Genomic DNA, 14,759 nt, shown 5'->3' on the forward strand with positions numbered 1-14,759 from the left:
ACCAGCCTCCATCTCCTTTCCCCTCCTCACATTTCAGCAGATAATGGAGGACCACTCAGCCACTCGTTCTTTACCGCGCACATTCTATTGGACGGTGAAGCCTTCACTTGTCGTTACTCAATTATGGTGGCGATTTTCACTTGCCAGGTATGCATTCCGACATGCCGTAGTCTTAAATCTATGGCTGCAGGTCGTTGGTGGTGAGGTGAAAATTACCCTGCGTTCTCTGCCACAGCGGGAAATAATTATACTGCCATTAGGACCGTTTTGACCGGGGTGCACGTACGTACGTGTGCACTATGCGGGTACGGCTCTGTTTGTCTTCACAGCTCTCTGGTATCCAGACAGGAAAGGACTGCTTAAGATCGCCCCATCTAGGTAGAAAATGCAATTGTGAGGATAAAATGACTAAACTCATACGTTGTTGTCTTGTCTTGTGGGAAGTGTCACAGGTTTTGGGCAGTGCTATTCTAAGGGGCCGTGTGGATTTGATTGAAACGGAGAGAGAGCGGCTGGTTTATTGTTTTCCCCAGTGAATGAGAAGCTGTTAGTCACTTAAAAAGGCCCCAATGTCAGGGACAAACTGCAGGAGTAATGTGGGAAAGAAGGCACCAAGAGAAAGGCTGTTTGTCAGAGGGTATTTTCTACTGGGGTAGTTCAGGGGTAAGAGGGTACGAAGGAGGTCATGCAGTATAAACATGGCCCCCGATGTTGAAATAATAAAGGCTCTCTGTCTCCAGACCCTCGGACCTCTGCCTGCCATTCGCATGTTGGCTTTCTTTTATTTCGCACTTTCAGAGGGTCCCTGCTGACTGATGGGGTCCTGACGAAATGCCACACCACCATGTGTAGTTGGAAGATGTCCCGCGAGGCGTCGGTCGTATTTTCCACGAATTACCCCACCGGGTCTTGTTGGGGTAGACGGTGCATGCATGCATGCATGGGCAAAGACAATGTCATGTGGTGTGTGTGTGAGAGAGAGATGGAGAGCACAATTTCTCTTGGGTATTTTTAACTCCTATTTAACGGTTCATCAGCTGCTTCCACTCAAGTTAACGTTGGTAATTTGTGTGCGTGTCTCTGTGTGTGCGTGTGAGATTCTCTCTAAAAGTGTGGGTGACTTAACGAGTCGGCTAGAACCGGGGTTCCTAAACATTTCCATGCCAAAGTCCCCCGAATAGCCATAGCCTCTGGCTAGTGGCTAATAAAGAAAAAAAAGAAAACTTGCACATTGCACAATAATATTCTTTGTGTTTGTTTGTTTAGTTTTTTTTTTAAAGCAGTTTTGCAATTTTCCTGGAGACACTGGCAGGAGAATAACAATTCTCAGGGTTCAAATTCAAATAATGTTGATTGGCAGCACACTTGGGATATATTTGGCCATAAGATGTCATGTCCTTCCTGTCCTGTCTGTGCCCCCTGTAACCCTTCCTGGAGAGACAGAGACAGAGTGGCATGATGTCTGTCTGCCCAGGAGCACAACTCTCACTTTCTGCTGTCTGCATAGAGCAGTGAGTGAGGAGAGGACCCACTTCACGGTTTCACTTCCTTGATGGACTACCAACGGTGAAAAACTATCCAGATAGTCATCACTCCCCAAGGACCTCATTTAACAATGCCTGTGTGTGTACTTGTGTTACTATTCTTGTGAGAAACGAATGTACCCACGAGACGAGTGAAAAGATTCAGGTTAAGGTTGGAGTTTTTACACTTGATTTATGATTTATGATAACTTGATCTGTAAGCTCACAACATGTCGCGGATAAGCTTGAAGATCTGCTATTTTTAAGATCGTTGGCGCAACTAAGTATAACTCTGGCTTTATGCTGGGGGTAGGGTTGAAAATAGCATTTATACAATTGCCGTCCTAAAATCTTGATGTCCTCACAAGTATAGTAATACAATTGTGTGTATGTGTGTGTGAGCGACTGCACGCGCGCATGTGCGTGTGTGTGTGTGTGTGTCAGGGGTGAGGCTTTTTTTCACACATTTGTGGTGGCGATGACTCAATTTCCTCAGCGTTTTCATGAGTCTGATAGCTTGACCAACATCTGTCCTCCTTAATCATCTGCTTGTTGTTGTTTTGAAACAAAAGCTCTCTGTCGGAATTCACAGTTCAGAGACTGTCGCCTGGATCAGCTTTAATCCAGACGGTTTAGAGGAACAAGGAAAAGTTTATCTGCTCATCTGATATAGGGACACATGAGAAGTGATGCATTGCAGGTCTTTATAGTTTAACAACCAGGAGATTGGCTCTTGTAACATCTGTCATCTATTAAGGAGGTCCGTTCCCATACGGGAGGTTCATGTTGCGGCTAACGTAATCATCAGCTGTGGTGGGAAACAAAATGCTCTCCGTTTTGGGTGGAAGGGGCTGCTGGCTCCAGCACAGGTGGCCGACCACTCCACATGAATGTCAGCCTGTATCGCGGTGTTTTCTTTAGGACTTTTGAACATAACCTTGCTGCTTCCCTCTCCTCCTTAGGAAAACACGGATTTTTGGGAATTGCCATTGCTCAGCAAGCTGGAGATGAGGGATAATGAGTTAGAAATGGTTGAATTCTGTCCACATGTTTAACGTTATTCTTCTATATTCTGCTGGGTCCGTGCAGTAAGACATTTTCACAAATCTTTAACCACTTAAAACCTGGCATCACTAATAATTTTGGGCAAGTCATTATAGGTGGAAATTGGCCAAAATGGCTCACAGCGCATCAAGATGGGACTCATTGTGAGCTGGTAAATTGGCTATTTTTGCTATTCGCCGTGCAATGAACTGTATAGCGGCCATAGCTGAATGGATAGAGGAAACAGAAGGTCTCACGGCCCGGCCCCTGGTCTGTGTTGAAGTGAAGTGTCCCTGAGCAAGACACTTAACCCTTTAACTGCTCCCCGGGTGCTACCCCCGTAGCGCCCACCGCTCCTAATAGCTAGGACGGGTTAAATTTCACATGTGCAAATGTAGTAGAGTGCCAAAAAATTCCCCAAAGGAGTGGGGTTCATATTATTATATTATAGTAGGGCTTAAGTAGCTAACTTCTCTGGACAAGTCTGTTTACTCAGCCATAGATGAATGTGCTTTTATTTAAACCATGAGGAAAAAATATACATTTACATTTACAATTAACAATTCAGGGCAGAGTGACCTACAAATTGCTAGGTCGGAAGTAAGAGGCATTTGTCAACCAACAATAACATCGGTGATTGAGGAACTGTCGACCCTTTGAGAACTCTTGTTTCTCGCCTGGCCACTCACTGTCCAGAGAGATAATAGCATAGTTCTGGTCTGGGTATTCAGCGGGGATAGTTGTGGGGATTTGACTAGTTCAAAGCATGCCCTTTGACCTCAGCACCCTCCCCACTGTGTGTACAGGCTCTCCGCAAACCACTTGGAAATCAATGGGCCCCACTTGGAGAATTGGGGAAGGCCTTCAGTGTGTAAGAATGTCATTCTAGTAGTTCTTCATTGACGGAGCCCAAGAAAGACTCCGGCTCAGTTGGCTGACAACATTTTCCCTTCACAGTAAAATTCGGAGTGTTAAATTAATGCTGAGAGTGTAAATTCTCCCAGAGTTAAATTAACACTCTGGACTTCTCTGTGTATTTTCTTTTGATGTTGCAATGAGAAAACCGATGGTGTCTCTCAAGTTAGGCCCATGTTTAAGATGGATAAATGATAATAACTGTGTTCCTTGGCTACTTGAGCCTCCTGACTTAGCGCACATCCTCTGGTGCGGTCCACAGCTGCAGGCAACCAGCTCAGTGATCATGACGTGCACATCCATCCAGCCCTGTCAGTGCCCCCCCCCCCTCCCCCGCCTTTGCTCTTCCTGTGCATCTTAATTGACAAACCTCCCCTTGGCAGCGAGCTTGGATCGGCCTGGAGTCTGAGACCAGAAGAAGTACTCAGATTTACTTAAGTACGATGGCATTGGCATGAGAATATTAATAAGTACCAAAGTAAAAGTACTTACATTTTTCAAAAGTAATACAACCTTTTCACGTCGTGATGCGACGCTTTGTGACCTTGTAGATTGGCTATTTTCGAATATCCAAAGTAGAAAATACCAATTGTTTTGTATTGATAATCTAAATCTGCAAAGTAACTTGTTGTGGAGTAAAAAGTACCATGCAACATTTGCCTCTAAGATGTAGTGGAGAAGATATATAAAGTATTAATAAATGGGAATACTCAAGTAAAGTAAAAGTACCTAAAAATTACAGTACTTGAGTAATAAATATACTTAGTTACTTTCCACCACTGTCCAGGACTGGGCTGGCTGTCGGCTCGGGACAGTGGCCAGCGGTGCACTCGGGAACAATGCCCGCGTCCCTAATCCGCCAAGAATTCCCGCTCTCCTCTGATGTGCCTGGCCCGAGTATGGGACTGTTTGAAAGGCTGTAGGCTCACTTGGAATCACAGGAGACAAGTTCTCAGGCACAGTCCTCTCTGTGTTCATTTGCTGTAAAGAGGCCAGAGAGGGAGAAAAAAAAAACGTGACAGACTGTGAGCGCTTTGGTTTGCTCTGCTGTGACACTGGGCTGGACGCGGAGATAAGAAGCCTGCCAGACAGTGCCAGGCAGCCGATGAGCGTGAACTTTTAAACTCATTTTCAGCCTTCGCTGAAAGATCGACGATGAGAAAATTCCTTCGATGTAGCGCAAAAGTAATTGCTGAAAGTGTTAGCCTGTTACATAATACGTGTTCTTATCTATATTTGATTTAGTCTTATGGAATCTGTTTTTTTATTATATGCCAAGCATTTTAATATAGCACATGTTATTTTCATCTAATTGTTGCGCAAAGTTACAGGGATTCTTGGATTCATTCACTGTTGTGAGGACAGCTGTTGCATTTCAGTGATCCTTCATCAACGTGTCGCGTTGCAACACATTGTCAGCTTGTAGATCTACACATTTTTTCTATTCAAATATTTTTTTGCCTATAAAGACATGCCCGAAATAGAGACACCAGGTTGAAAGTGTTTAAGTGTAGCGGTCTTTTAATTGATCTCATGTAATTCAATTCAATTCACAACTGTCTTCCACTGGTTTGATCCGTCTCAAACGCCTACCGCCTATGGCCCCAGGGTCCTATGTGTCGGCATGTGTCTGGCTGGCAGCACAAGCTAGCGAGTAGCTATGCAAGCAGTGGAATGGGAAGAATTTCCCATTTCAATGCAGATAAGACCTGGATAGTTAAACTTCACTTCAGGGAATTGGGGGGGGGGGGCTTTGAGGAAAGCATTGGACTTTTAAGGCTCTCCAAAACGTATGACGCACAAGGCATGAGAACTGTGACTCGCCTCTAATAATAGGTTTTATTATTAACTAGCGACATTGTTTCTGTGACGGCGCTTTCGCAACTCATATGTGTGAAAGATCAATATTGCTGCAATGTATGTACAGTAAACTCTGATATGGAAGTGCCAAAGTGTTGTTCGAACGCTTAATGTTTGTTTTTGTCCCGTCAGCTCCAGAGGCCAGAGTGCCATGCCAGAGGAGTCGCACCGTGCTCTCCACCAGCGCCCAATGGGGGAAGGTAAGAGACCCTTATCTCACAGATTATGGACACAGTCATGCCTCTTTGCTGTGGTCCTTTTACCAAGTACACCTGAGAAACGGCCAGACCTGCATTAACCCATTGAGACCTGAAGCCGATTCTGCAGGTCTCCTAAATCTCAACAGTTTTCTGAAAAACGTATGTTTCTATATCAGTGGTGCTCAATCTTTTTCATGTCAAGGACCCCCAAAATTATATGTATTTGGCCGCGAACCCCCATCAAAATATTTTGTTCCAGGGACCCCCAGAAGCAAAGATTTGAGTTAAAAATGTTCGCTTTGAAAATATATATATTCAAAGATTTGCACACATTTTCACGATTTTTCAAAAATAGCAGATCTACAAGCTTGTAGCGCGGCACTCGGTGCCGCGCTATGAGCTTGTATATCTGCTATTTTTGAATAGCCCAAAGTGTAAAATAATGATTTTTAGCTCAAATCTAAAAATGACACAGTTCCAGGTCTTAATGGGTTGTTAACACACATTAACACATTATCTTTGGCGAGTTCTTTCTCATGGATGGAACTGTTTGCTTGGGACGTATATGAGCTATAAAAGTGGCCAGCATGTTGATTCCAGCAGCTGAAGTGCCAGCAGAGGTAAGTGGAAACGTGCTGGAAGTGGGAGTACAGAGGAAATCCAGCGTTTCTTTTAAGGGGAAGAAGCAGAGAGCAAGTGGAACGTCCCTCCTACGGTCTTCTAGGCTGGTAGAGAGGCTCTTTGTGTGGCTGTGGAAGTGGGCCAGCCCCCCCCCCTCCCCCTCCCCCTCCCCTACTTTACACAGCTGAAACCTCAGTGTACCCCAGACATAAAAACAGAAAAGTGTTGGAATCCCCAACAAGTCCATCGTGCAACAACTCCCTGTACGCTGGGGGGCACTCGCTCAAATTACATATTATTTCACTGTTCATTATCTTCAGTGTCAGAGTCCACTGCAGCATTGACACAGTGCCTCTTTGTATCTGCATGTCCACATTGTGCCTCTCTACCCCCACCACCACCACCACCCCTTCCTCTCTCTCTCTCTCTGGCCCTTCTCTCTACTGAACACATTTGGCGCTTGACTTCCACTTTGGCTGGAGAATACCGATGTGTCAATGGTTCCCTTTTTCTTTTCCGCCCGTCCCTTTGGTTCAGCCGTGGCCAAAAGAGGCCTTTGGCTGGGGGGGGGGGGAAACGTGTGCCGCCCTCGTGAAGATTTGTGTTTCTCCGTCCGTCGAAAGGTCGCATAGCTTCTCAGACTGCATGTTTTCACAGCTCGTTTCCAAACTCAAACCACCTAACATCTCTTTACTGAAGAAGACCCGCTTGTAGCTGAGACATTTTTTGGATTGGTTTGTTTGTGGACCAGTTGGGTGGGTGTTGGTTAAAGCTGCAGTCTGTAAGATGAATGCCCTACCCGGGATTCAAAGCCGGGTATCCTGTAGGAGTGCACACATTTCTACCACTGAGCTAATTAATAGAGCATGTCTGATCTTGCTCAGGAGAGAGAGATTGCATTTTGACCTCCAGGAAGTTCCACTTCTGGTCGTACCAGAAGTGGAACTTCTTCTAAATTTCCCAATAGAAGAGCAGGGAGACCAAATACAACCAACCAATGTACATGCTCTACCTTACATATTGGTCAAAGTAAAGTTTCATTCACTAAAAAAATAGTTATGGAATGCAGCTTTAAACTCTCAGGACAGCTGGAATGCTGTGTCCACATGAGGCGGTGATTTGATGTAGTTTAAGAGGCAGGAGGAATGCACGCGTTAAGGGGAAGCCTCAGCTCTGTGTCAAGGTAAACAATAAAGAGACTTATCTAGTTCACTTCAGGGAGTCACAAGAGCCCGAGGGTTTATGAAGTGACCACTCCATTGAAACAGAACCCAGGGGGGTTGCGTGAGGCTTGTAATGGCACCGTGCGTTACATGAAGGCTGGCACGATGTAAACATTTTAGCGCTGCTACCTGATGCACTCACCTGACATAGGTTGTAATGTAGAATCATACGTGAAGATTTTTTGTTTTTCCCCCCCTTTTCATACCTACCTCATTGAAAGCTTAGCCTTAGCCTTTTCATTTGAACTTTACTCTAAATGTGAATCTGCTAAATTGGTATTAACCCATTAAAACCGGGAAAGCATCTGTGTCATTTTAGATTTTAGCGTCCTCTGGTTGAAAACGTTTGTTTTGTTGATCATAGCCACTTCTTGGCAAACCAGTGCGACCATAATTATCCTCTGAAACCCCGCAACGATGAGACATGTTCTGCTGCGATCTGTCAAAAGCTGACATCCGTCCCAGTCTTCACCCATTCACCACCAGCAAAACCTGAGGCGGACCGGGGCACCGTGCTGCTGCTCACATAAACACACAGCAGATAGATACGGGCTCCCTCTGACCTACTTAACCCTGGGCACGGAATGTGTCTGTGTCTGCAGAATGTACAGCTTTAAAGAGGGTCCTGTGGGATGGATGGATCATCCCCATTGACTGCAGCTTTTCCAGACCAGTGGGCATGGAGGGGTTGTGGATTCAGGGATGGTTGCACCCCTGAGTGAGCTTGTTAACCGGAGCCCCCCCCCCCCACACACACACACACACACACTGCAACGCCTCCACTGCTTAATGGTCTGTAACGGTGCTTCCCAAACGGTGTGTCGAGGCACAACACGAGCCCAGGTGTGCCGTGGGACACATGATCATTAGGCCTATGTTATGTACAACTATACGAAAAGGTATTCGTTATTTTACCCTAAAAAAAACATATAACCACTTTAAACCTGGTGTCCCTATTTTGGGTGACGATTTAATTTTTTTCCTCACCAAAAAATCCCAAAATAGCTGTAGATCTGCTATTTTCGCTATGTATACATTGACTTGAGACTTTGAGATTTTGACTTGTTGGTGTGCCTTGTGCACAAAAAGTTTGAAAACCACTTCCGGGTAGCTTTAGTCACTGGCTGCTTTAAAGAGATGCTGTAGCAGAAAAACGTTGGTTGGATATTTGTACCTCTGGCCTACCGGGTTCTGCATATGTTTGGGTAGATCTGTGTATCGTAATAATGTGGAATTTATACAGAACTACTGTCACTGTATTTCATTTCATTGTTCGGCCCCCGACTCCTGCGCTCCCCACAAAAGCCGTTTATTTCAATGTAAATGATTTTACTGCCTTGTACAATGGCATTCCTCCCATTGAAGTCTTCCAGTGGATTAAACACATTAGTTACAGGCTGCTGTCAGATGGCCTCTCAGAATCTCATTTGAATCTATAAAACTCATTCCTAGCTGGTTGCGTAACTGTTTACGCGCAGTCAAGTGTTATGCAATGTGTTAACACAATTTACCATGATGGTATGCACCAAATGTATGTTATAGGCTAGGGCTTTCACCAACTAGTCGACTAGTATAACCACTAGTCGACTCTGTTGGTACTAGTCGAATAGTTGAAAAAAAAAAAAAAAAATCTTACTGTTATTATTATCCTCCTGACTTTATTTTTTATCAAAAGGGGGTCAAAAGTATGCCCAATAAAAGCCTATTATTGGGCAATGGGGATCCTTGGAGACGCTGCTGTGGTGCTGTGCTGCTGTGCCAGAAGCGCTTCCCTTAAAACGCCATAAAAATAAGGGCAGGAGGATAATAATAATAGTAATATAATAGTAGGATGGCATAAAAACAATGCCCCCCCCCTTCTTTTTTTTTTTTTTAATGTAAATTTCGACTAGTCGACTACTACTTGGTCAAATGAGTCGACTAGTAAAAATCATTAGTTGTGAATGCCCTATTATAGGTGCTAAACCTCTGCATTGCAGTGGAAGCTTAAGTGTTAAGGCACATAAAGAACAACACATGTCTCCTCTGTGAAAGAAGCATGTTAATTTACTGTCTGAGCACTGTTCTGCATGACGTTGCTGGTGATATTCAAGATTCAAAGTTTCAAAGCGGTTTATTTGTCACTCACTTATACAAGCAGCGAAATGTTGGTGTGACATGTCCCAAAGAGAAAGACAGTGTATGTATGCTCTCTTTTGAGCGGATTTGACCTGGCTGTTTTTGTTTTGTCTTTGTTCAGGGTTCTGATAGCCTCAGGGGGGAGAAAAAAAAACTCTCGCTCTGTCTCTTCATGGTGACCTTGTGACATCGCAGGCACTTGCCTGTCCGTATTGGCAAAAAACTTCGATTGCTGGGGTGATATTTGTCCTTCAGAGTCCTTTTAGCTCTGCTCAACAGCTGCTATTGTATGAAAAGGATTTATAAAGTTGGTTAAAAGAAGGCAGGATGATGGAGTTGTATCTCCGCAACCTCCTCCTCCTATCACAGTAAATATGAATAGAAGCTTCATGATGTGTGGTGATGGCAGTGTCCCCTGTGGCATCTGCCCTCCACACAGCTGTCAGTCCATCCATCAGTGCATGTGGACCCTCCAGAGAGGTGCTAACAGGAATGTCGCATGGATGTGGACTGTCGGGCTGGTGGTAAAGTCTACAATGGACTCACACCTAAGGACTCCATCAGGCCCCAGATGGTGTGTGTGTGTGTGGTGTGCGCGCGCAAGCACAGCACGTGCATCTGTGGGTGTGTGTCTGTTGTCCTGAGGAAGTGGGAGTGTGGAACAGACCCAGGTCTGACAGGGGGCTGTATGGTTCCTGGAGGGCTCTTGGTGGGGGAGGCGTGTTGAATGGTGGCCCTTCCTTAAGTGGATCATCACATGCCTATGGACTGAGGTCAGTGGGCCCGGCAGGAAGCTTTAAGATCCGGGAGCAGGGCACAAAAGAAGTTCACAGGATTAAAAGTGAGCCTTTTGAGTAGCTTTATCTTTACAGGTACTTTCGGAGGGATCCCGAACCTGTCTTTATTGCAGTGATTGACTCAGCTTCTTTGAAAGGTGTAAAAAAAACTAAAAAAGTTTTGCCCTTCATCAAATCTGGTCTTTTATCAGTGTAAATTACAAGTTTGAGTCCTACAATCTTCCTGGTGCTTAAACATATTCTGTCATGTCTATGTTTTATGATAAGATTTAGATTACAGTTCAGCAGCCACTATAGTAATTCACAGGGAAATCTTTTAGGTCATGGCTTCTGAACTCGACTGATAACCAATTTCTACAAGCTCCAATCCTGGGAGTTGGAGGTCACACAATCTCATTGAGCTCCCAGACACTTACCCTGACCGTAACCACACCAAACCCATGGCTACACACAACTATCGCAAATGTTATGTCTAAACAATCATTTAAGCATCAAATTTAGGTTAATTTCCGCTCAGGCTGATCATGCAATTTAGCGATTTAAAAATGAGTCTGTGATGTACAGTATATGGTCCAGTTTTACATTCATATGACACAGATCTAACAAAAATGCTGTGTGCTTGTTTAACCAAATACAATAATTTGAGTTGCAATTTTAAACCACATCAATCATACTGTACTTTCACTTTTGAACAGAGGAATTTCCCCCCAAACTTCCCAGCACAATATTTTGACCTTGTCTGTCTGTGTGGAATGCAAGTCCAACATGTATGTGTGCTTAGTCCCTGTTTGTCCACAGTGGTTTATTTACTGACCTTCGTGTTAACTATTAACCACTTAAACCCTATAGACTAGTTGACCAGAGTCCCCCAGGGCTCTAAACTTGATCATCCAATTTCTTCCCTCAACAGCAATCTCTTTGCCGAAAACAGCCAGTCTACAAGTGGTGTGAGCTTGTAGATTGGCTATTTTCGGTGAATGCTCGCCCCCAGAATAGGGTCGTTAGGGTTTAAGTGGTTTAACATGGTATATAAAGGTCCTCGCAAGGTCAAAGGGAGGTGTCGCTAAAACAAAATCCAGTCACAGAGTTGTCTGAAGCAGTAACTTTCAAAATGCCTCGTCCTCCACTGCCTGTAGGGGCGGTGGGGGGCTCATCCTCCACTGCCTGTAGGGGCGGTGGGGGGCTCATCCTCCACTGCCTGTAGGGGCGGTGGGGGGCATCAGTTGTTGTCCTTATTGTTGTGTTTCACGCTGCGTGATAATGGTCTGCAGAGACTCGAACCCTAATCCTCTGGGTCTCCCTCTGTGCATGTGCCTCCTGCACTCCTGAGGGGCAGCCATTCACCGGAGCCTTTCCCAAGGGGATAAACTACATACTGCCCCCACCTCACCTCACCTCTCTTTCTCTCTCTCTCTCTCTCTCTCTGTCTGTCTGTCTGTCTGTGTCTCACGCTCTCTCGCTCTCTCTCGCTCTCTCTCTCGCTCTCTCTCTCGCTCTCTCTCTCTCAATTCAATTTAAATTCAGTTCAATTTGGACCCCCCTCTCTCTCCCTCCCTCTCTCCATCCTAAATCAACCTCCGCGGGTGGGGAGGTGTCGAGAGCCAGTGGGGGTGGGTGTATGGGGTGAAGGAAGTTCAAAAGGGATCTTGAGGGAATCAGGAAAGCTTTATTGAGATGTGGTGCAAAACATGATTCCTTCTTTATCCCTAAGGAAAACAGTTTAACGCCGGGTCCCCTTGGCTCTGAGATGATGAGTGAGCTGATTAACGGCTGCTTTGATAAGCTGCGAGAATCCCCCCCCCAGCCCGCCCACCCCATCCCCCGCTTGGCCTGCAAACGTGAATGGCAATAACGCACAAGAAAGTGCCAATTACCATCAGCCAATTAGAGGCTAGGATTTTCCAGCTTCTTGTTTGCATTAATGCGTAATTCACAGTACGAGGTGACCCGTCGCTATAGTTTTTAGATCGGCTATTGCTATTTCATCCATGCGACACCGTCATGCGACAAAGTATAAATCGGGGCTTTAATGTGGAAGGAGAAAGTTGTGTTTATGGCCGGCGGTGGGGAATCTCCACAAGATGGTGACTCTGTGAGAAAGCACACAGTAAAGAGAACCAGATGCGTGGACGCCAGGAATGTCCCGGCGGTGACGTGATTTTTATTTCATTTTTATTTTATTTTGTCTGTCAGGGACGTGTAGACTAGAGAGCGTTTTTATTGGAGACATAAATCCTGATGAAGAGACTAGTGTTTGTGTTGTAGACACATCATTCCCAGTAATGTCTTGTAGAATTTGGTTTTGTGTCTGAAGTGAACAGCAGTGGGTTATCAGGAGGGCCTTTTGCGTGCCATGCACAGCAATGATGCATGCTGCATGGCATCTCTGTTGACCAAACTTTTATTAATGTTGTGAGTCAACAAGGTGTAAGAGTCTTTTTATTGTTTCCAGGCATATATTCATCATTATTGTAACATCAAGCCAGTGTCTGCCTGGTGGGCAGGACGCAACACAATGGTGTCGTCTCTTAGATGTGACTCACTGTGAGCTGTCATGACCTTTTTGATTCATGAGTCAGCGTGAATAATGTACCCTGAAGGGTGAAAGTGCAAGGCAGGTAAAGGCTTGTCGTCGCTGTAGGGTTAGGTCTCCCCTTCCTCCGAGTCCGTACAAGCTGCAGTCGCTTATCGCTGTGGTTTGTGTCCACCAGTGGTGGAAAGTAACTAAGTACATGTACTCAAGTACTGTATTTAAGTATTTTTTTTTGTACTTTTACTTTACTGGAGTATTTCCAATTTTCAGTACTTTTACTTACTACTTCACTACATCTCAGAGGCAAATATTGTACTTTTACTCCATTACAATTATTTGAAAACTTTAGTTACTAGTTACTTTGTAGATTTTGATTATTAATGTTACATTGACCACTTCAGCCCTATATAAATTTCGGCCATTTGAAAATAGCCGATCTACAATCTGCTATTTTCAAAAGATTTTTATTATTATTTTATACATTTCAAAACTTGTGAAATGGGACATTTTGCATAATGAGTATTTTCTACTTTTTGTACTTTAAGGGCATTTTGATACCAATACTTTTGTACTTTTACTCAAGTAAAATTTGAATTCCGGACTTTTACTTGTAAAACATTGCAGTATTGATACTTTTACTTAAGTAAAAAAATGCAGGACTTTTTCCACCACTGGTGTCCACGCTGGAAAAGGAATTATGTCTTGGATTCAAATAAGCACACTCAGAATGGCAGTGGTGTGTTTCAAGCCTAGTTTATGCTCCGTCGCACGACCGTGTCGCACGGTGAAAACTACAAGCTCAACAACGCATCACGTCCATGACACGTTTCGAGGTTGTACGTCTCCTATTTTCGCTGCACGACACCGTCGTGCGATGAGGTATGAATGGAGCTTCAGACTGGCCTCTCCTGTCTGCTGTCACTCGCCCAGTGTGGAGAGAGGAAATACACTAAATTCTATGTACCACTTTGCATGGTAGATGTTGTCGTAGGCGCGTTGGTTCCTCTAACCTTGACCCTTATTTGCTTGGAAAACAAAGGCCCCTCAGTAGAACTAGAGATGCTGCACCCAAGCCACACGCTATGCATAAGCATAGGGTTAACCACATGAGAGCCCTGTTTACTTTGTTGTGCGACGAATAGTGAAAGTAGCCGCATGACATCGCATGCCCCATGCGATGTTGTCAGCTATTTTAGAATGTTTCGAAATGTGCGTAATTTGTTAAAGATCTTAGAATGTTTTTGCCTGTAATGACATGCCCAGAATAGGAACGTCAGGTTCAAAGTGGTTAAACTTTGACATTGTCTTGTGTGACCTTAAGCTTTTGACTGATTTGTGACAAAAACAGAAGTGTAGGCCTTGAACTAAACCCAACTCAACTCCAAGTTTGATCCAAATCAAAAAACCTGTTATCACTGTGACAAACAAACAGACGCTGGTGATGGTGAAGCATCAAATCCAACTTTTTTGGTTAGCGAGCCCGCCTAGGACTCTGGAGGTCCTGGAGGTCCCAGGTACGATCGAAAAATATATCAGAAAATAAAAGCTGTATAGTTTAGAAATGTGTTGTTGCTGATGCACGAGCAGGCGTGAGATCGGGTGCTAACTAGTAACTGCAGGTAGAGGACAGTCATATGGGTGTGCCTCGTACCAGTTGTGAGGACAGCACATCTAGTCATCTACTGGTACTTTCCATCATTATTAAACATTGCATCACAGAGATTGGCAAGATTGGAGATGAGTTGAACAACATTGTTGAGCTCAGAGAGGAGGACTCATAGGTTGAGAGGTTGACTGGAAGTTCTCACCTCATGTTCTATCAAGCTCCTTAGCAGGGTGGAACAATTTCATCATTGCTTTCCCGGTTTTAATGGGTTAATGTTTAACCCATTAAAACCGGGAAAACATCTGTCATTTGAGATTTG

General features: G+C 44.5%; 1 protein-coding gene across 1 annotated transcript in view; it reads left to right on the forward strand.

Annotated features, from left to right (window-relative positions):
* Nucleotides 1–64: 64 nt before the first annotated feature.
* Nucleotides 65–14,759, forward strand: part of LOC308074677 (pleckstrin homology domain-containing family G member 3-like) — a 47,889-nt gene continuing 33,194 nt past the window's right edge. Inside the window, exons 1-2 of the mRNA XM_080414184.1 lie at nucleotides 65–147; nucleotides 5,475–5,542. Coding sequence (XP_080270310.1) covers nucleotides 5,494–5,542 — 49 coding nt within the window. The 5' untranslated portion in view covers nucleotides 65–147; nucleotides 5,475–5,493. The remainder of the gene's footprint in view (nucleotides 148–5,474; nucleotides 5,543–14,759) is intronic.

The sequence above is a fragment of the Gymnoscopelus braueri genome (assembly GCF_963280865.1).
Source record: "Gymnoscopelus braueri genome assembly, chromosome: 19".
NCBI classification, from domain to species: Eukaryota; Metazoa; Chordata; class Actinopteri; order Myctophiformes; family Myctophidae; genus Gymnoscopelus; species Gymnoscopelus braueri.